Consider the following 23,293-nt stretch of genomic DNA (forward strand, 5'->3'; position numbering starts at 1 on the left):
TTATATTTATCATAGAAGTGGAAACAAAAACATATTCAAACATAAAGCTACGTGGTAATTTAGAGTACTAGAGAAGATGGTTATGTATTTTTGTGTTCTCTCTCTCTACATATATAGGTACACATATTTATATTTTTATATTGGTCTATATATCATACACACGTATTTGAGCTGAAGTAAAGCATGAAAGTTGGAGTCCAGTCCCCTCTATAATTCTCTGTGTGGCTGTGGGCCTATTGCTTTAAACTCTCAGGGCTTTAGTTTTGCTGATCCAGTACCAAACCAAATGTTGATGTCCACTCTGCTATTCTGTGACTTAATTACCTGTCAGTTGTGCTGTGTTATTTCCTCTTTTTTGTCCTTTAACGGAAGCTGATTAAAACCCCCTTCCAAGAACAAACAAAAATAAAAATTGGCATAAATTATGATTTGGAAGTTGGTTAAAAACCTCAAAGCCTTCTTAAACCATTACCTTTAGGGGGGAAAAAGTAATTCAGCAAACCATACCATAGATTTTTATTAATCCAAAAAATTTTAAGAATTTAACCTGGGATCAGTTTTATATTCAGACTCAATTTTTAGAAAATAATGATGTGACAAGCCATTGATTTTGCTAAGAACATTATTTGTTAAGCATCATTTATTTAGGTCTCATAGCAATCCTATGACATAAGATCCATTTTATGGATAAGCATATTGAGGTTAAGAGAGGTGTAAATTTATTCAAATTAGCACAAGTAGCTAGTGGCAGAACCGGTTAGTTATGTGGGACTAGAGCTGCAGAGAAGTGATAGCATCTTACATCCATGCAGGGATTGAAAGACACAGCTGACTTCCAAAGAACCAAGTTCCCTTGCCAGAGTGCAAAGCTTTTGCTGGGGCGTGGCTTCACAGACTTGGACTGTTTTTCAGCATCTCTTACATCTAGGTGAGACTATTTGGTATACAAGTCATGCTATTCTGGCCAGTGGCATATAAGCAGGACTATCTCTTTCCTGGCTGAGGTGGTAAAGTATCTGAGATACCTTTCTCATACTCTTCCACCGCAATCTTAGAGACCATGTCTTAGAGGTGACAGCTTTATGAGATGGAAGGAGCCTAGGTGAACAGATTGGAGATATATAGATACAGATATAGATATAGATATAGATATAGATATAGATATAGATATAGATATAGATATAGATATATAGACACATATTTGATATATATCAAGAAGGATTCATATATATGAAATTGAGCTAACAGCACTCCCTGATGGATTGGCTATGGAGAACAAGGGAAAGGAGGAGTGCAAGGTGCTTCTTAGGTTTCTAGATGAAGCATCTTGGGGGATGATGGTACCATTTTACTTGGAGAGAAACCCCCTGAAAAAGAAACTGGCTTGGGAGGAAGATCAGCTTTCGATTACCCATGCGTCATGTGAACATTTGTTCTTATCTTGTTAGACTGGTGAAAAGTAGGCAAGATTTTATAGAATCTTACAGTTAACATATCCAACAGAAGAAACCAGAAAATATACTAGAAGGTTTGTGAGGGGAAATGCATTTTCCTTCCCTTTTCATATTAACAAGGAAAGAGAAGAACCTTACTATTTTCACTGGATTGGATACTTTACTTTTAGATGATATAAACTACCACAGTTTACTGTTTTTCAACCCCAATTAAGATGATAAAAATAATCACACAAATAAATAATGATATTGCTTTCTGCTTGGGTAGCATTTAATTTACATATCCAAATCCATTTTCTCGTTTAAGACAATAATCATGGGAAGCAGGTAGTTTACAGGTCAGGAAGCTGAATTCTGGAGAGATTGATCTTTTTTTCAACAACACATATCTGGTTAGTGGTAAGTCTACAGTCTGGTTTCGGGACTGACTGCAAATGTAGCACAACTCTGTTAGGGGTTTGAGTTCAGGAAGTATGGAGGTTTCAACAGAAGGCTCTTAATTAGGTTGAATCTCAATTAGGATTATCAAAAGTGATATATTTATATACTGTCACAAATGGTAAACTCTTAAGTGGTAAGAAATGTTCAGGAATTCAGGAAATTTAAATACTTTGGCTAGAGTTTCTATACAGAACCTAACTCAAATGTTAGTTTTCAAATAACTAGTGTAGCATAGTACTTTTGGCAAAAGAACAGTGTAATTTTATCTCTTGATGATCTAGAAGAGACTCATTTCATTTATTTAGCATATCATAGTGACATTAAACAATTTAATTACTTTTGGAGCTTTCTAGAACAAGGTAATAGATGATGTTACTTTCCTTCTTGAATACTTTCTTTTTTTAAATTTTTTAAATATTATTTTTGACAGCGAGATAGAGTGAGAGTGGGGAGGGGCAGAGAGAGAGGGGGGCACAGAATTCACAACAGGCTCCAGACTCGGAGCCATCAGCACAGAGTCAGACGCAGGGCTCAAGCTCATGAGCTGTGAGATCATGACCTGAGCCGAAGTCAGACGCTTCACCGACTGAGCCACCCAGGCGCCCCTCAAACACTTTCAATGACTGCCTGTTGCTCTTAAAATCTAAAGTCTCTAACTTGACCTTCAAGAACTTGAATGACATGGCCTTGCACTTCCTCATCTTATGTCACTCTTCACTCCAAACACCACAAAATTATGCATACATGTCATACTGATGAAGAGATAAACAGTTAAAGTGGGTGGCAGCTACTTAATTGAAGGTGGGTGTTTTAGGGTGACTTAGTAACTGATCTGTGATCTCACATTATTCAAGGGTAATATTAGATACAGTATCCCTAGACCAGAAGAATCTCTGGCACATGACAGATATTCAGCAGGTTCCTATTCTATCAACCACTGAGTGAGAAGATGAGGAGGTCTTCTGATAGTGATCACAAATAGTCTGGAACTTGCACGACTCTAAGCACGACTCTAAGCACTGAATAAAAGGCTAGGGTTGTATCCCTGGCCATTACTGGGATATTGGTGAAGAGAATACTGACCAATATGGAAAAATTGCCATTCTGACCTTGCTAGGTAAGAATGAGGATCTAGAACCAAAGAATCATTAGTAGAATAACAAACATCAATTTGAATGTTAGCATATAAGATTTATAAGTATGACCATTTAGCCATGCGGAGGGGATTGCTTGATAATTCTGCAAGCCTACCAAGGGTTAATTTCCCAAGAGCGTTAACTTGATATGTTCTGCCTCCAATGAGAATAGACAAAAGGGGATCAGGTTTTCATTGCAATTTGATAGATTTATATTATCCCATAGGAATAATTTCATGTCAATGAATTCTGTTATCTGTTAGGATTTATAGCCAAAGCATGGATGGTGGGACGACAGAAGGATGGGTGGATGGAGGGCAGGTGAAGAAATACATGGATAATCATGATCTTTATGACCCTTGTAAGTGGGATCCATCTACATACATCCCAGAGGCCTTTGAGACCTCTCAAAAGAACTTAGAGCTAAATTCTCTATTTAGTTCCCTTTTGAGACTTGTATTTTTTGTGCATGTTTATCTGATGACTGATCTTATTTTTTAAAAATATCTCCTTCTGTATATATTTTTAACTTTTAGACCATTTCTATTCTATTTTGGAAGTAGGCTTCATGGGCTCTTAGTAAGTGAAGTCGGCTAATGGCCTGTGGTGGGTTGGCTCTGCAGTGCCATGTAAATCTCCTTTCCCCTTGTCCACCTCTGTGCCTCTCCCTAGTAGGTTAGAATTAAACCATGAGAATTCTATGCAGAATGTGTTCCAGCTTTCTTTTTCAATTCACCTTTGACAAATTTAACTCAGAGCACTAATGGCACATGTAGTAACAAGTTAGAGGTTTTACCAAAGTACTTGCTCTTTCCTCCCTGGATGAAATATAAAAAGACAAGGGCACATGAAAAGGATTTTTGTTACTGTCCAGTTTGCTTTCTTTGGGATGTATTCCCTTGTTGAAAATGGAGTGTTTTGGAAATGAAATTTGGTGAGTTGTGATTCAGTGAATTTTTCTGTTTATGCCTCAAAACCAGAGTCCATCTGAACAGGATCATTAACTTTAATTTAATCTTACATGTCAGTGTCAGGCAGGGGAGGGACTGGAGATGGAGGGGAGAGAAGAGAGTCAGTGTATGTGGGAAGAGAGAATGAGAGGGAGGAAGGGGGAATAAGAGGGAAGCCATTTTATAGAACAAGGTTCTCATTGAACAGGTCAAATTAATTTTGTGTTTGAAGTGTTATTTTCCAAGCAAAGCATGTGTGTCTCCTCATCACAATGGAAGCAAGAAACTCCAAATTCAATATACCACTAATCCAAGTAGAGGTGACATTGGCTTATTCTCAAATCACACTGGGAAGACCAGCTGATTAAGTTCGTAATAGACTTGCACATAGTAAAGGCTTCATCAATGCTGCATTTTTATGCTACAGGAGATGGTTATATTTCCTGAAAAGACTGTGAGTCTTCTAATCCTCACTTAGCTGTTGTGATAGATGTTACCAGATTAAATTTATTGAGACCAAGTTTGGTTTCTCTATTAAAACTGTAATCCAAGAAAGCTCAAGATTTTGAAATTTTGATTATTACCGATTTTTGATGTATTTTTATTTCTAGAAGAATAGATCTACAAATCAGGCATTTAGTTGCTTTTATGTAATCAGCTGAAATAACTGGTTCCCAAATGCTTTGTAACTATCAAAACTGCAAGAAAAGCAAGAGAAATCTGGATGTAGTGGTGCACAATATAATGTAGGTGTTATACAGGACTTTTATACCCATTTAAACTTTACCCAAAGCTTTTATGATGAACAGCTGAGAAAACTGAGACTCAGAGGTTAAGTTACTTGCCCCAGGACATAGAATAGACGACATTCGAATACAAGTCTTTCAGAGCTCAACCCTCCTAACTTTCATTACAACTGCATACTCTTCCCAAGGATCTTTCTGCTTAAATCTTAATAGAAGTTGTTCATCTGCTTAAAATTCCTCCTAATTCTACTCAGCTCCTTCATTACATTAATAATAGCATAGCAGACACTAAGTCTTTTTGTGGCAAATCCGTTCCATGACCATCTTCTCTTTAACATTTTCTTCCATGTCACCAAATGTCAAATATTTCTTTAAAAAAAAAAAAAGTCATCACTGTTTTTAACTCCTTGAAGTTCTGAATTGCCTTCTAGCAATCTCCAGTTTAGTGCATGAACATGAACTCTCACGTATCAAATCTGAATCTCACGTATCAAATCTGAATGTTAAGGTGCCATCCATCTCACATCCTTTCGCAGTCCAATACTAATGGAGGACATCATCAGGATGCACATTTCTCCCCGTAGGCTCCCCTCAGAATGATCGGGTACCATCTTTGTGCCTATTAAGTACAAAGAACAACTGAATTTCCTTTGAGTCACATAAGAATGAAGGTAAAACATTCAGACCAAAGGGCACATGCCCATCAATTTTGGACAATTTTGATGAGAATTGCAAATATATAGAGCAACCAGCAAACATTTGCTGAGTGACTACCATGTACCAAGTACTGCCTGACACTGAACTTTCCTTTATTAAGCAGTTCCCGTATCTTATGCAGTAGTCTAAGTACTGAAAATCATAAACATAAAAAACCATGGGAAGGGCTGAACTCTGTCTTCACCTATCTTACATTGTTCTGTAAGACCCTCTGACAAAGAATCTGAATTGGATTATAGTACCTATATTTAAAACTTAGAGGAAGAGCTGATATGCAAAGAATCTTAATCTTTCCTGACAGAAATACAGCGACCATCATAATGAATAGATATTGACAGTCTAGAGTTACTGTCAATATGCGGCATTATGCCCAGGACAATTAAATTTGTCTGTTTTATATTACTGAGACCAAGTGCTTGGCCTGGGTTCCTGCAGAAAATAAATAATTCCATTACATGTGATTCACCTTTGAGTAACCCTCCAAGCTGAAGGCTCAAGCTGAAAATTTACGTTATCACACAAAGAATAGATTTTGCAAACATTTATTAGGTGTCCTTATGTTCCCTGGACAGCATACAAAGATTTAAACATGCAAAATACAGTCTTCATATGTAAGAAATGTGCATCTTAATTTTCCTAAAAAGGTCTTTCAATTAAAAAGAAATCTAGTTGGTTTTTGTTTGTTTGTTTTTTAATAAGAGAGCAAAATGAATTGTGATGACTGACAAAGAGATATACAGACACGTGAGGAACATGGACTCTGGAGTCAGGCAGAAGGGACTCTGAAATGTGGTCTGTCAGCTACTAGCTGTGTGTTCTGGTACCAGTTACTCCTCATACTCTACGGTATAGAATCAATACGATAATAGCTCCCATCATATGAGGTTGTACTGGGGTAAGATAAAGAACTTCCTGATACATTCCCTAAACCATCATAAGTACTTAATAATTTACTTCCATTCATTTTTCACTATGATATGTGTTTTGGGCTAAATTGAGCTTTTTGATGTGCTCTTATGCACATTTTTCACCTAAAAATGTGGTGAGGCCTTAGCACACCACTCACCCTGCATTTCCATTCTCTGCTCTAACGCCTATGCATTCATTCAGATAGTTGCATCCTGTGCTGTTCGGGGCTCCTTCTTCCCTAACACTTCCGTTTGCACAAATGCATATCAAAAACCTGAACATCCATGGAATTGTAGGTTGCAAAGATCAGAAAAAGTCATTAGTTTTTGTATTAACCATTATAAAAACTTTGGCCTTTTTTTTTTTTTTTTTTTTTACATGTTAAACAGATATGGAAGGTGTGTTCACCATGTCCCATGCATTGCTCTGGGTACTAAAAGAAGCATCATGACCACCCCGTAAAAAGTTGCTTGGTTTTGGAGTCAGACAGAACTGGCTCAAATCTTGGTCTTATCGCTTGTTTGTTTAGTGATCTTAGAAGAACTTAATCCCTTGGAGTCTGTTTCTTAATTCATAAGATAGGGGGTTGGTGATACCTTCTGAGCTCATTGAAAGGCTTAGTCTGTGTGAAGTGCTTAGCACAGTGCCTGGCACATACGAGGTACTCAGTGAATAAGAGGTACCTCCCTTTGCTCTTAGTGATTGCAAAGAGAAAAACTGGGATTATCCCTCCAAACCTCATGCCCTGTGAGGACATTAATCTTATATTAAAAGTAACATAATGCCTCTTAGATTCTCTTTGCTGCAAATGACAGCCACCAATGGGTCAAATTGGGATTTGATCCCAAATCTTTGGATTCCAAAGAGGGCCATGCATTCTGCTTCTTCCCACCAGGTCTCCTGCTTGTGTTTCTGGGAACTGGAATCTTCATGCTTTGGGCGAGATACATGAGGGAATGATTTGTGTCCCAATAAGAACTGTATTTTGCATACTGACTGACCCTAAACAGCTCACTGCCATCCCTCCTCCTCGTGCTCCTTTTTTTTTCCACACCAGTAGGTCACTCTAGACCCAGCTTTGTGCCCTGGCCTTGCATTGTCCAAGCTCTGCTCCAAAGCACTGTTTTGGGAAAGATAGGAAGTGGAAGAACCAAATATACCCCAGGAAGATGATCTCCAAAAGTACTGCCTTTTCAACAATTTCATAGGCAATACGCTTATATGAAGGCTTTAACACCACAATGAAGAGCTATTAGTGAAAGCAATGTGTAAGCAAGATGGTGAAATGAGTAAAGAAAGTAATCAAAAAACAATACCTTCAAAGGAGCTCTGTCTCTCAACAATCAAATACACAGAATATGCACCCCCCCAACCCCAGCAGGGCCCTCTCTCCCCCAGCATTAGAACCTGGCTTTGTCTTTGGCTCTTCTCCTCTCTACTGCATCCCTACATCTCTCCCCACCTCAGCCCCTTTACATTAGCTCATGTGATAAACCAGTTGCTGCCAATGTGCTAATAGGACTGTGACCATTTTACATGTGGATTCTCCTTGTTGTCCCACAGCTAGCAGTGGAATGGCAGGAATTCTGGACAAGGATAGAAAGGAGGATGTAACTGGCAGGACTCTCCACTTAGACTCCTCTATGGGAGGATGGCATCTCTGGTTAAGGCCAACAGTGTCTTCTGCGTGTCTGGGTCTCAGCTCCTGTCTAGAGGCTGTTCACACCTCAGTTTCTCTTTCTGGACTCAATTCCAGGACGATTACCTCAACTTGTCCATCTACAGAATCAGTCTTCATTTCTAAGGAGAACAAAATTTCAAATGGGATTTTTAAAAATAAAACAGAACATAAAACCAAGCAAAAACCCTGTAGGTTCTTTTGACTATCAGATTTTATGTTTGATCTAAAATTAATATAGAGTCCAAATGTTTCTTTTTGGAATTTCCCTCCGAACAATTCTGTTTTCGGTGTAACATTTAAAGGCTCATATTCAGAATTTAGCATTTGCTTAATGAGTTTTTATAGAACAGTTGTACTCAGGAGAAAAAAAAATGGGTAAAGGTCATTATGTTCTGCTCTACTATTTCTTCTTCACCTGCAGAGTTGTATACTCTTAAAACCAGGAGGTTCCAAGGTAATTTGACTTTTTTTTTTAAATTATCTCAGGGAAGTTTCAGAGAACAACACTAGTAAACACAATTTGTGTTTTAAACTTAAAAGATATTTTCTTAAGTTAAAAAAAAAGACTCTCCAACTTTTTGGACCTTTCACAAGAAATATATTTTACATATGAGTATACTAAATGTTGTTTATCCATTTATCTATTGATAGAGAACAATTTCATTATAAAAATTTTTATTATTGAAGTATAGTTGATATAAAGTGTTATGTTAGTTTCAGGTACAAACATAATGATTTGACAATTCTATGTATTATGCAACATTTACCTCAATAAGTATAGTTACCATCTGTCACCGTGAAGACTATTTCATTTTGAGGAGAATTTTATTCAGAAAATAATTGTAACTAAATGATCAGGCGTACCTTTATAGGTTTAATTGCATATATATAATAAGTGGAGCTTAGGGCCGCCTGGGTGGCTCAGTCGGTTAAGTGTCCGACTTCAGCTCAGGTCATGATCTCGCGGTCTGTTAGTTCGAGCCCCGCGTCAGGCTCTGTGCTGACCGCTCAGAGCCTGGGGCCTGTTTCAGATTCTGTGTCTCCCTCTCTCTCTGACCCTCCCCCATTCATGCTCTCTCTCTGTCTCAAAAATAAATAAACGTTAAAAAAAAATTAAAGAAAAAATAAGTGGAGCTTAAAGGCTTTTGAAGAAATCTCTTGTCAATTTAGAAAAGCCTGACTGTGAGAAGTACTGTATATTTAGAAGCTTATGAGATATTACGGGGCCTGACCTATAGATTCAGGGTTCATCTATGTACAGATGGCAAGTGAAACCATGTGAGTTTGCCCCAGGGAGAGGGTATAGAGGACCCTAGGACAAAATCCTGAAGAACTTCAACATTTGGGGAGCAATAGAGGTAAGGGAGCCTCCAATTTCCTCCCTGGAAATGATGATAATGAAACCTAACTTAGGCAGTTATTTGAGAAGAAAACGCCTCCTACTTTTGCACATACATGAGACAACAGATGTAAAGCAACTGGTGCCTGGCTTATAGGTAAGGCCTCAGTAACGATAACTGATAATATTACACTGATGAAACTTCTTATTCTATATTTTTCTTATGTTATCACTGTTGTCAATTTCTGTACTCTTTGCTTTATGTTATTACCTTGTAACATCATATCCAGGATCACCTATTTTGAAATGAGCTTTCCCTCTTAAAAAATCAGTCTATTTTTAATTTCATTTTTATTCCCAGACTTGACTAGCTCCTCTCGTAGTACCAAAGGAAACTAAAAGAATCTAAATTAAGTAGAGAGGAGCTAGAGGCACAGGCCAGACTTCCTGTGTGGCTGACCCAAGGCTGCAGTTCTGGATGCACACTGGAGGATGTTCTCACCTCCACAGCTTGGAGGAGAATCGTTCTAGCCCAAGATCTTCAAGACAACAAAATTCTTTCCCTTAATATCTCTTTGTTTTGATATTGACAAAGGAATAGTTACTTCATTTCTTAAAAAACAAGTGATGTCGGGGCGCCTGGGTGGCGCAGTCGGTTAAGCGTCCGACTTCAGCCAGGTCACGATCTCGCGGTCCGTGAGTTCGAGCCCCGAGTCAGGCTCTGGGCTGATGGCTTGGAGCCTGGAGCCTGTTTCCGATTCTGTGTCTCCCTCTCTCTCTCTGCCCCTCCCCCGTTCATGATCTGTCTCTCTCTGTCCCAAAAATAAATAAAAAACGTTGAAAAAAAAATTAAAAAAAAAAACAAAAAAAAAACAAGTGATGTTTTTCCCTCCCATTTCTGGTAAAGAATAGTTGACAAATATTCATGACCCAACCTAAAAACAATTACAGAAATTGACTTTAAAATTGTCATGAAGTTCTGGAGTCAGAAGTGGAAAATCATTACTCCCTTTCAAAAAACTTATTTGAATATTTTTTTAATGAACTCTGAAACGTATGACCACACCTGTATATTCACTTTTAACACAGTTGGTATGATTGTTTCTTCCTGGATCTTCTCAAAGAGCTGTTAAGATACAAATAACTTCTACGTTTCATAACTGTTTGCTTTAGTCTTTCGGAGTTGTCTTCCTACTTTCCTAAATTTCTCCAACCTTTCTCGAGGGGGAAAAATGTTTCCAATGCTTTCTCTTATTTGACAATTTGGTTAGTTCTGTTTTTCTGGAATGTCACATATTTGGTGTATTCCCATATGTATTCCGTGTATAGAAAAGTATTCTAGATATGGGAAATGCAACTTTCAGTGAAATTAAAATTACAGATTGGCATAGCATTTTGTGAATGTGTGCAAATTCTTTCTTCCCTTATTATTGGCTTATTTGTTATAGACAGAGACTGAGACACAAAGAGATAGAACTTGTATTAAGCTACACAATTTAAAATGATGCTGGAAATGAACTCTGTCCCCTGAATCCTGATCCTTTGCACTTTTCACTGGAAGATGGACAATTCATGGTGTTTGTGACTTAGTTCATATTGGCTATTGTCCAAATTTGGTGGTCATAACAGGACAGAATCTATGGAAAACTACTATTGCCTGTTCTCTGAACAATTTAATACAAGAATTACTGGAATTTATGTGTATTTTCTGATCTGTTTGGTGGAACATGCTGTCTCTTATAGTCAATTTATAGAAAATAAAATGATTTGAAAACATAAAATAATAATAGCATTTATTTTAAAATCCTATAAAAACCAGCAGTGATTGGTAAAATATAGCATTTACTGTGACCCCAAACCTGAATTAGAAGCATGGAAAAGCCAATTAAGAGGCCTGGACCCAAGAAGAAAATGATGATTGTCATTATGATATTTTTTCCCTATAAGAGGATAAGGCAATTAGAGGTAAGAAGCAAGAAAGTTTTTAACGATTAAAATTAAAAATGAGGGTGCCTGGGTGGCTCAGTCAGTTGAGCATCCCACTGTTGATTTCAGCTCGGGTCATGATTTCAGCGTCATGGGATGGAGCCCCATGTCAGGCTCCATACAAAGTGTGGAGAATCTCTCTCACCCTCTTCCCCTCTCCCTACTGACACGCACTCTCTCTCTCTCTCTTTAAAATTAAAAAAAAATTAATAAATAAAAATTAATGGGGGAAGGTGTTCCTAAATATTATGGGTGGGTAGTTTTAAATGTCAGTGAATTTTCCTATAAACTCATGTGAAGAGTAATGAAGAGCTTAATGTGGGAAGAGATTTTTTTTTTGAAACAAACATTGACATTTTAAAGACCTAAACACCTTAAATGGAATGACTATTAAAATGCAAAATTAGACTGAACAGAGACATTTTGGGGATCACATATGAGTAGAATCCTAAGAGCCAGATAATGAATGACTCACGTAAGCTGAGCGGTTTGGGCTGACTCACATGTTTTGGAAGAAGGTGTCATCAAATCTCTGATTCTGTCAATGTTTTTCCCTTTGTTCCACCTGTTAGTGCCAAACAAATCCTGAAATTCAGTGACTTTTCCAGCTCCAATTTGTCAAGAAGACTTTCCAAACCACCAATAACAAGTCTAAGACTTTGAAATATATAGGCATCTAGTATATCTTAATAATACTCACTAAGAAACATGAGCCATATATGTAACTATGGAACATGTAGGAGATAGGAATCCCAGACAGAGCCTTGACAGGATAGGAATGGAAGAACCAAGATTGGGCTTGGTTTCTCCAGGATGGAAGAAAGGAGCCTTCTTACCCCAATACTTCCTGAATGATGCCTCCTGGAAGATATTTTAAATCAACAAATGTTATCTGGTACCTATACCAGGTGTAGGGAACATACAGAAGGAATCCTTGGTCTGTGTCGTAGAAAAGCTCACAGCCTGTGAGGGAAACTGACATAGGAACTAAGTGAAACAATTTGATAAATAAAAATATACCTAAGAGCAACATTAGGGGTTGGGGGGGGCACAGAATAGTCAGCTTCTTATACCTCTAGGGCTGAGAAGCCCTCACAGAGAAGGTGGCATTTGTCTGGGCCTTGATAGATGGTTGAAATTCTAAATATCCGAATAGGAAAAGCACCTCAACCAGAGGTAAGAACCACTTATAGAAGAAAGAGATACTGGAGTACAGATGTTGGGGTATGTTCAGAGAATGGTTAATAATCCACAGAATTGAAGAATTAGAAAAAGATGAGATGGGACTATGGGAGACAAAGATGTGTTCTGTCAATGTAGCTCTCTTGTTCATGTAATCTGTGCCTTGGAATGGTCCTACTCTCAGGATATGTCTCACCCAAAAATTGCTGTTTATATAAATCTGTGATATGGTTTCTTGACCAAGGACCTATTTAGTGATGAATAACAATAATCTAAGAGAAGCTTGCAATCTTTTCTATATCTAGCCCGGATCTCCTTTGCATTCTTTATATTCTTAGATTGTTCAGAGAGCTAAGAACTTACAGTGCTGGGTCTTTGATAAACATCTGTTGAAAATAATAATGAATCATGTCCACGAGCACACACAGATACTTACATAAACTTTCACTGCTTTTTAAATGTTCAAAGTTAACTGGTGTGTTGCAACTTCAAAAATTTCGTTCACTTGGGGGCACCCAGGTAGCTCAGTCGGTTAAGCTTCTGACTTTGGCTCAGGTAATGATCTCACAGTTCATGAGTTGGAGCCCTGATACCGTTTACTTGAATGTTGCTAGGAGTGTTCAAAGAGGAATTCGATCTCCTTGACTCTTTGTTGTTTTTTCCACAGGATTGAAAAAACGTACAAGGAAGGCCTTTGGAATACGGAAGAAAGAAAAGGACACTGATTCGACGTATGTACTTTGGGACAGCACAGCGGCTCAGCTGCAGCTGAGGGACCACATGTGGCCATGTGGTGTGGTCAGCTGCACGGCAGAATGAAGCACCCGTTAAACCCTTTATTTGGCTAGAATCCCCGAAAGTTACAAAATGGGAAAATCAACAGTTGTTTGGATACAGGTGAAACCAAAGAGGGCTACATTTACTACTCACCTTTAGCTTTTCATCCCATATATTTTTATCATGCATAAATTTTAGCACAGTATGAGTGCTGCACTGTGTCCTTGTCCTCCAAGAACGTACAAATCATGGGATAAAATATCTACCATACCAAAGAAATATCTTCCATATAACAAAATGAGATAACATAGTTGAAATGCCTCCTATGGTAGCTAGTGCTTAGTAAATGCTCAGTAAATGGCAGTGGATGCTACTCTTACTCTTACTAATACAAATTAATATGTGGTCAGTTCCTTATGAGCAGTTAAAAATGAAATTTCATGGAAATTTGAGGGTGGGAAAACTCATGTTTGGACAGATGATCAGTGAAGCCTCAGAGAGGGAGGAACCTTGAGTTTGGACTTCAAGTAGGTGAGGACATGCATCTCATGCCAAGGAAACAATGACAGCCAAGGGAGAGAGATGGAAAAGTCCAGTAGGCATTCAGGACAAGATAGCTAGGACAGCTTGTCTACGTGATGGCTGCAGGTAAAGGTGGTAATGGGAGGCAAGGCTGGAAAGGAGACCAGGCCCAGATAGGAAGGGCTTTAAGGGCTAGGGTGAGGTGTCTGGGCTTCCTTCCTTAGGAATGGGCAACCTTGAAGCCTTGAAGCCTTTTTTTTTTTTTTTTTAATTTTTTTTTCAACGTTTATTTATTTTTGGGACAGAGAGAGACAGAGCATGAATGGGGGAGGGGCAGAGAGAGAGGGAGACACAGAATCGGAAACAGGCTCCAGGCTCTGAGCCATCAGCCCAGAGCCCGACGCGGGGCTCGAGCTCCCGGACTGCGAGATCGTGACCTGGCTGAAGTCGGATGCTTAACCGACTGCGCCATCCAGGCGCCCCACCTTGAAGCCTTTTAAACCAGATAGTGTAAAAAGTTTTCTAAGGGGAGGAAGCAATTTGTGTGTGTGTGTGTGTGTGTGTGTGTGTGTGTGTGTGTGTGTAGATATCGCTTGTTAAAATCTCTGGTTCTTACCTTTTCTGTATGCTTTTTCTTTTGGTAAATAATTATTTCAGGGAAATGACATTCACTCTAGTCTTGCAAGTTTTTCTTTTTTTAAATTTTTTTGATGTTTTATTTATTTTTGAGAGAGAGAGAGAGACAGAGCATGAGTAGGGGAGGGGCAGAGACAGAGAGGGAGACACAGAATCCGAAGCAGGCTCCAGGCTCTGAGCTGTTGCACAGAACCCGACACAGGGCTTGAACCCACGAACCGTGAGATCATGACCTGAGCCAAAGTCGGAGGCTTAACCGACTGAGCCACCCAGGCACCCCAGCCATAAACTTATTCTACCAGCAGTGATAGTTGAAGGACATGCTGTTTAGTATAAACCTTTGCCTTTCATAAACCCCTGCTCTCGAATTGGGTCATGCATCATTCTTGCAAAAGGCTGGGAAGTTGTTCTGGCAATTTACTGTCCCTTCAGTGTTAGGTAATGCTTATGTTCGTCTGCAATCATTGAAACCTTGTTGATGCAAACTGTTTTCAGGACTGTCACAACTCCGTGAGTGTTGCCAAGCAACCTGCTCCAGTAGCCGACCAGCTCCAACTATAGCTGATTGAACCTCCTTAGACAGAGAGTGGGGTCGGGACCAGAGCTTCCTGATTTGATCATCATTACAGTGGCTGATAGAGGAAAAGAGAGAGCCTGTGCTAAGTGGCAGGCCCTGTGCAGGGTATTTTTGTATGCACTGATATCCTTTTTAATCCTCACGGCGATTCAATAAGGTTAGAAATAATATCTCAATTTTAGAAATGAGAAATCAGTGCCAAAAGGGATTAAGTAACTCTCTGAAGGCCATCTGGAAATAAGAGTTGGAGCCAGAATTCTAGTCCAAATCAAGTGCCCATCCTCTGTCACCCAGAAGGAAAAGACTAGGTGGGCAAAATTTTAATCAAGACCTGTAGCGGAGTAAGAGAAAAGGCAGTAGCTGCAAAAGGGAACTGACACTTCTTAAAATAGCGACAAAGGCCCATGGTAGATGATTAGTTTTCAAATAGAAGTCAGTAAATATAATGGGTTCTCTGCTAAAAAGAAAATAAAATTACTAAAAATATATGTATAAAACTTCATAAGAAGGGGTTAGAAAATGCATTGATAACACATGCTCTAGCATCTGAGACTGAGATGTTAGCAAACATCTCTCCACTCACCATCCTAGGTCAGATTGTATAAAAACTTTATTCTAGATAACATTTCATGAGTGTTTACTATATTCGAGACACTATTCCAGGCTCTTCACTTTCTTCACTTCATTGAATCCTTTAATAGGCCTATGAGGTATATGCCATTTTCATAGCTATTTAGTAAATGAGGAAACTGAGACACAAAAGGCTCAAAGAACTTGCCCAAGGTTATGCAGTTAGGAATCTATGTTGACTGAATCCAGGCAGTCTGGCACTACAGCCAGTGGTCTTCACTGCCATGCTTACAGCCACCAGACTAGGAGACACAGGCTCCATTCCGTCAATGGTTAAGACAGAGGCAGGATAGGACACTATGCCGCTATGTCCAATTACAGGGAAATGCCACCCCTATAGCTGCAATATGCATGAGATCAAGCAGCCTCTCGTTTAGATCGCCTATTGATATACCCTTGTACCTGGACCAATAGTGGGCAACGCCACAGCCAGGCCTATCTGCAGAGCCTTGTCTTCATATCAATAATGTGCTGCCCCCAAAGACATCCCCGTGAGGATCAGTACCTTTGGATATATCCTACCCTAAAGGTGACACAATCATCTCTCTCTCAGTTCCTTCAGTACAGGTTTGCTATCCTGGTAAGAAATGCTTATTTTTTGTGGTATATAAATCTGAAAAAGGAAGTTTGCTTTGATGAATGTAGGGCAGTACCTTTCCTCTATGCTTTCCGTCCAACCTTGGCTTATTGGTAACCTTGGTAACCCCCTGGATTTATTCGCCTGTCTCGTTCTTTTTACCATGAGCATGACTTCTTCATTATTTCTATCCTCTGATTCTAGCCTAGTGCCTGGCTATAAACACTCAGTATTCATTCAGTGAATTATAACTTTTATCAACTTTTATCTTCCTACACTTTGTTTTACATGAAATTTCTTTGAACCAACTAATTCCCATAGCCAGGTTCAAAGACCCCAAGATTTCTGTCAACTCCCATGGGTCTTTCAATATCTGGGTCCTTTCTGCATCTAGTCCATGTATCGCTGATTTACCTCTGCATCCCCACAGACACAGAACTGCCTACAAAAAATGATGTGCTCCCATCAAGTGTTTTATAATCCAAATGGAATATCTTGCTGAATTTGAAGGGGGTGTTAGTAGGAAAAGGAAATCCCATCATGGAGCCCAGAAGATGTGCTCCTAACTCTCTGCATTTCTCTCCCCCTCTCTCCCTCCCTTCCTCTCCTCTCTCCTCCTCCCCACCCCATGAATCAATAAGGAATGTTGTTACTTGGTCCCACCTCCTAAAGAACAGTTCCAACCACACCAAACTCCGTAAGACTTCAGAGTCCACCTCAAGCACTTATTAAGTTTACCTTCCAAACAATGCAGGTCCTCATCTAAGCATAACTCTGGCCTCTGTGTTAACAGAATAACATTTTTCTAGCTCTTTACAGAGTGAACTAAAATAGGAAGTTATAAAGTCACAGTGACTACCCTTTTATTTCTACCTTCCTCTGGCTCCTCCAGTTCAGTTTCCCAAAGGAACAATAATATTACTTGCTTTGAAGTCTGACATGGCTGCAAATGGTCAGTTTTGTGTTCTCAGTGATGAGACACCATGAAAGAGAAAAAAAAAAAACATAACAAATGAACACTTTTGACTAGTTAGTATGGGCCAGGAACTAATTACAAGTTCTTTATATACTTTATTTTATTTAAACAGACTTTGAGAGATTAAGTAATGTATTCAAGGTCACAGAACTAATGAGTGGTGGAGTCTGGACACCCAGGTTCATCCTACTCTGGAACCTTTACTGCTAGGCACTGCAACACAGTGTCACCCTGGATGATGAACTTTCTTGGCCTTAGGTCATCAAGGGGGCCATTTAGCAAACATTGTCCTCCATTTCCTGCTCTCCTGAAATCAAAGGAGCAGTAGGTATATAAATATAGAAGAAAATACAGATTCTCAAAGTAAAGAGAGAAATACCATAGGAGTTCCTTTCTATAGGGAGAGATTCAAGACCAGTCACAGGGGAGAAGATGAGAGAGGGCAAGTCAGTTTACATTCCTTGTGGTAGTTTAAATGGAGCCAGCTGAGTGGGACAGACTCTTAATAAATTCCCCTCTCAAAAGTGAACCAAGACACCGCGATAGCAACATGTACCTTTTGGACAACAGCTTTTAACGAGAATCTGCCTCCTCCCCCACACACAGGCACACATCCCACGCTCAAATATCATTCGACTAATTTGTTTTGATTTCATTTTCATTAGCTAGGTTCACTGGGGTGGGAACACAGGAAAGGGGGAGAGAGGTGGTCTGCAATTCTTATTGTTGTATGTTAGTCTATGTAGCAAGAATGATTCATTTTCCTAATAGCTACCCATTTCTTTTTGTTACAGAGGTTCACCAGATAGAGATGGAATTGTAAGTATTTAAATGACCATTTTCAGTAGGTTTGCATTTCAATATATATACTATGTTTGAATTTCTTGAAGCCCCATTTCTTTTTTTTTTTCCTGTAGGGAAAAAATAACTTAAATGACTTTTCAGACCTCTCACTGTTGTAATTTTCTGTAGTAATTGCATGGGACATATAAATGCAGTCTTGGTCAAGTTAAACTTATTTATTGCATTCACCTAAAATCCTGCCCCAGAGTAGGCGAGCAAACGTCAACAATATGGTGGGTCAAAAGCCAGACAGTTCCTGCAGGGGCTGCTACCATTAACTGTTATTTCATTTCCAATTTAATGATATAATGGCTCATTATGTGAGAATGTTTTTCTCCAACAGAGGCCACAAAGTCATAATGGAGCTCAGATCCAATAAAATTGAAAGAAGGTTTTCCCCTTTAGTTGAGTTGCAGATACATTTTCTATATTAAATTCCTAAATAGGGAATGGTCTTGAAACCACTTATGCCTGAATTTACAGCCTGAAGGAGGAAAATGTGTCCACTGGGTTTAGGTTTAACAGTAACTCTGACTTCTTGCTGGCCACCAGATTTCTTGCTTTTTTAAAGAAGTCTATGGCACATGGGCTTGGATTTATCTGAGTTGAGCTTATGGGAGTCTGTACCAACTTCTAAAATGACTTCCTTTGAATCTAAATCAGACGCCTATTCAGAAGGTTCAAAAGAACAGCTGTTACTGAAAAAAAAATGGACTCACATTAGGCTCATTGGGCTGGAGTGGGAACTAAAATAAATCTGGTGGTTAAAAATATTTTTTAAAAAATCACCCTTCATAATATTATACTCAAATTGAGGTGTTAATTGCAGCTATAGCAGAAGTTTTTTCTTCCATACTTGACTCAAGGTTCTTAGCTTTGGGGTCCCTTTTGCATTCATGTAGTTCTCGCCATGAAATGTTAAGAAAATAGACATAAATTGACCAGACATTGGGTAACACTATAATCAAGGCTCTATTCAGCAGGGGAAAAAAAAGACCCAGAAGACTCAGCTTCTCCTCACCTCTTGCTTCTGGCTCAGAGCCCTCTCGTTAACTCTGTCTCAGGTACTCTCTGCTTCTGTGTCTTCTCTCTGCTTCTGTCTTGGTCCCCTCCCTGGGTTCTCTTGTCTCCTTCATTCTGACCTCGGCAAGGCTCTGTTAGCTATTCTCTGCTTTCTGTCCCTGCTGCTCTTAGACTAGACTGCTGTTTCCTGCTTCTCTCCCTCTACCACCTCAGTCTTGTCCCTTTTTCTCTAACGCCCTGCTCCTCCTGCCCTCTGCCACCTCCTCACTCCCTACCCCATTGCTACCTCAGTGTTCTCTGCTCTTCTAGGGACCACCAGTTTAAATCTCTGGTAGAACCGCAGCCCTGGCATGTCGGTGCAGCCCTGGCATGCAGCTGGCAATGACGAGCATGTGCTGCATTAAAGAGCCCAGCTGTGATTCTGTGGATTCGTGTACCCTAAGTCAGGGCTTCATAGCTGAGCTCCCTGAGATCTCTCTCTCTGCCACCAATCCAAGTCATATATTTATCTATCGGCAGTGGCACCCTCCTTGTTCCCTAATTGGAAATGCCATAAATATCACTGGTCGTGATTTTAGGAAAGAGGAATTGTTTAATTTTGACTTCTCAGGAAGTAAGGCAGACCTGTTTGAAAAAGGCCACATTCTAAGTAAATGCAGCTTCCTAGGTAATTGGCATTTATTAGCCAGCTGCTAGTTTTACCGTTTGGAAGGACTCCCCAGATATTCCTCACTCACTGTGGTCACCAAATTTTGAGAACTCCTTATCATATCAATGCTGTAGGAAGTCAAGTTTCTGCTTGCATTCAGTCCTTAGCGATCTCAATTTTCTTTCAAACCCAGGCTGATTTCTTTAATCCCTTGTGTCCGTGGACCCAGGTGCACTTTTATCTTTTACCTGGCTGATTTAGCTTCCAAATTATTGTCTCCTGGGTATCTGAAGTTGAACTGCATGGTTTCACTAATGTGGTTCTGCAAACCACAGGTGGTGGTGCACCCCCTTAATGCTTATAAATGGCTATGCGATAAGTTCGATGTACTGATGCCTATTTAATTTCAGTTTCGCAAAGTTAATGAGGCCCATCTCTGGTGACCGCACTTTTGAGGGTTAGTCTACAGAGGCTTCATGGCAAGGCTGCAGGTGTGAAGGTGGGCTTGCCTCGCTCCCCACTGGTGAATGTCCCTCCAGCAGAGCTGTCTGGCATGATGTCTGAGACTTCAGGCAGCTGCGAGTGACAATGCATTCTAACCCAGAGACCAACTCACCTTTGTGCAGGGTGCGCTCAAAACATTTTCCTGAGCAGTTTAGATTTCCATCCACACAGACCGGGGGCACAGGGAATCACAGCCATTGCTGTGAGGAGATCTCTGCTCATCCTGAACGTGTGTGCAGGAAAGGGCCCAGATTTGAAGCTGTCAGCAGTTCATGCTGTACGTATTGACAACCTTCAGGAAAGCTTTGAAAAGGAGGGATATACGGTAGAGCTCGACCTCCTGGACTCCTATTGGAAATACAACCATTTTTATTTAGTCTCTTTGGTGTGTCCCGGTGTCTGTTCTCTACCTGTAAATTAAGTTCTGGCTGAATGAGGCCCAGATCCACGTAATCCCTAGTGCCTGGGATGCGTCTTCCTCCTTCCCCCTTCTTCTCCTGGCCTAGCTACACTGGCCTGCTGAATAGAGCCTCATTATGGGCCCCAAAGTCCACTCCTTGCTTAAGGAACCCTGCCGAGATTGGTAGGCCCTACGATTTGGCCTAGAAATTGTTTCTTCTATGGTATGTTTGCTGACTCCATGTGATTCTTTATATGTGTCTTAAAGAACAAACAGATCCTTTAACAACTTTTTTCTACATGAAAACAATCAATTCCAGCAGCCCAGCCCACATGAACCACCCTACAATAACAAAGCAGAGTGTGCGCGTGAAGGAGGAAAAAAAGTTTCGGTAAGGAAACAGATTTTAGTTTAAAATTTCCAAGGGGTTGTAGAAACAGTGAGTAAAATCCCAATTTGAAATTTGGAAAAAACAGTGGCATTTATTTAACCAATCTAAGAAAAAGTTTCTTAGCTATTTCTAAATTATTCTTGAATATCCAAGGCCAATTTTTAAATCAACCACATAGGCCTGATATACTGATGTCTGAATATACTTTTTAAAGAGTAATTGGGTTTAAAGGACATGTGTTTCCTTTGTCTTAGACAAAGGACAGGGATTCAAACTTGTAAAATAATATGCTGTCTGTAAGAAAGCTTTGGCTATAATATAAACGTCACCATACAACTTGAGTAGTCATTTGTTAGGATAAACACTATCTTAGTAACATCATGAAGTCAGCAGGGCCTTGGCTTGTGGCAATGAATATACTCGGCCAAACGATGGTGAGTCAGGGATGCTGATCCAGGCCCAGACTATACAGCAACTATTACCGTCTTGTCCAGTACAGTAGCTACATATGCTTATTCAAAATTCAGTTCCTCAGTAGCACCTGCCACATTTCAGGTACTCCATAGCTGATTGTGGCTGGTGGCTACCGTATTGGACAGTCCACATATAGAATATTTTCATCTTCACCGATAATTCTATTGAACAGTCCTGTTCTATGGGATTATTTACAAAGTGAGTCAAGTCTTGCCTCGGTGGCAAGAAGATAACTTTTAAGTAGAATACCATGTATCTTTAATACTTCATGTCTAAGGAACACTACATGGCCATGAGCTGACCTTGGAAAAGAGAAGCATTCACAGTAGAAATTGAGAAATTTGATGAATGTATAATTGAACACAACTGTTACTGCATTTATTGATTTAGCCCATCATAGTATCTGAGAGCAGATAATAAGCCTGACCAAAGTAAAATACCTATTAAAGCATGACTAATATTAATATGAGCCTCAATTATCTTTAAGTAACAGTCATATATTCAAGTGAGAAAAGTTGACTTATGCTAATTGTAGAATTTTAAAAAAGAAAGAAGTAAAAGAATACATAACTCCAACTCCAAGAGAAAAATCACTATTTATATGTTAGCCAATATCTGATATTGCTTTTACTATGAGGCCTAGTTTTTAAATGATATCTTCCTACTTATATTCTTTCTTGCTTCTTCAGTGTTTTCCGATCAAAAATCAAAAGAGCCATTACCTTCCCTATTACTACTATGAGCTGTACCTTGCTTTGGTGGTATAACCAGGAGAATTGCTTTTTTCTTGGGGTTTGGCCAAAAACAATTCAGCCAGGCTCCAGCCAAACTTAAACTCGATCATTTCCACTTGTGAAGCCAAATATGTTCATAATAATCCGCTAGCATGAGTGAGGCCAAATTGCCAATTCCTCTGATAAAGCCATGTTTGTGTGTGCTTGTGTGCTGAAGAGCTGCCTCTAAGTGTATTGTTTATGATTTGTTGTTTGTGTTTGGTATTTGTGTTAAAAAGATTCCTAGTTTAAAAGACATTTTCTTTTTATAGATTTTGCTTTCTCTCCTTTTAGTCTTCTATATTGGTTTCCATGGAAACTGGGAATTTTTTCACTCAGCCCAGATCCCGAAAAATCAGGAACTTTTTATCCATAATGTTGAATATATGTTCTCAAGAAAGACACACACACACACACACACACACACACACACACACATATTTATTTATTTAGCTGAACACATAAGCTATCTTGGTTGTAAAAGGCTTTGAGTATGGAGATGAGACTACTATGGAAGCAAGCTAGAAGTTTGAACTCAGTAATTTACCTAACCTTTTTGATTTTTAGATAACAATCTTTTGTATTTAAGAATTGTTTCAGAAGCAAACTTTATATTAATAGTAATACTATAGTGATCACAAAATTCATGAGTTTAATTCTTTGGAACAACATAGTTCATTTTATTACTCATTATTATAAACTAAATCTGTATATTGAATTTATTACGATGTTTGTTAAAAGGAATTTGGAGAATTTTGCAAAGAATTCATATGGAAATAGATTGGTAAAGTATGAATTACAAAAGAGAGTAAATATGACAAAAAGAAAATAGGAACCATATGCATTCTCCATGGGAGAGGTTTTTTTTTTTTATTATTAGATGGCACATTATGTAATGGACCTTGTCCTTAACTCCATAACTCATACAGGTACAAGGATGATGTGGCAGGTTTTAAAAATGCCCTTTGTTCAAAGTAGGGAGAGTATTGCTGAAGCACTA

At 39.1% G+C, this 23,293-nt stretch overlaps 1 protein-coding gene across 36 annotated transcripts in view; it reads left to right on the top strand.

Moving 5' to 3' along the window:
- SGIP1 (SH3GL interacting endocytic adaptor 1) overlaps positions 1-23,293 on the top strand; it is a 206,119-nt gene that overhangs the window by 74,284 nt on the left and 108,542 nt on the right. For 10 of the 36 annotated variants that reach the window (XM_040470530.1, XM_040470529.1, XM_040470535.1 and 7 more), the window contains 4 exons: positions 13,209-13,272; positions 18,031-18,055; positions 19,060-19,143; positions 20,975-21,046. In XM_040470530.1, coding sequence (XP_040326464.1) covers positions 13,209-13,272; positions 18,031-18,055; positions 19,060-19,143; positions 20,975-21,046 — 245 coding nt within the window. Of the gene's footprint in view, positions 1-13,208; positions 13,273-18,030; positions 18,056-19,059; positions 19,144-20,922; positions 21,047-23,293 lie in introns of all 36 variants that reach the window. The other 26 variants (XM_040470541.1, XM_040470554.1, XM_040470546.1 and 23 more) reach the window with 9 other exon arrangements.

The sequence above is a fragment of the Herpailurus yagouaroundi genome, unplaced genomic scaffold (assembly GCF_014898765.1).
Source record: "Herpailurus yagouaroundi ecotype Mexico unplaced genomic scaffold, PumYag 77, whole genome shotgun sequence".
Classification (NCBI taxonomy): domain Eukaryota; kingdom Metazoa; phylum Chordata; class Mammalia; order Carnivora; family Felidae; genus Herpailurus; species Herpailurus yagouaroundi.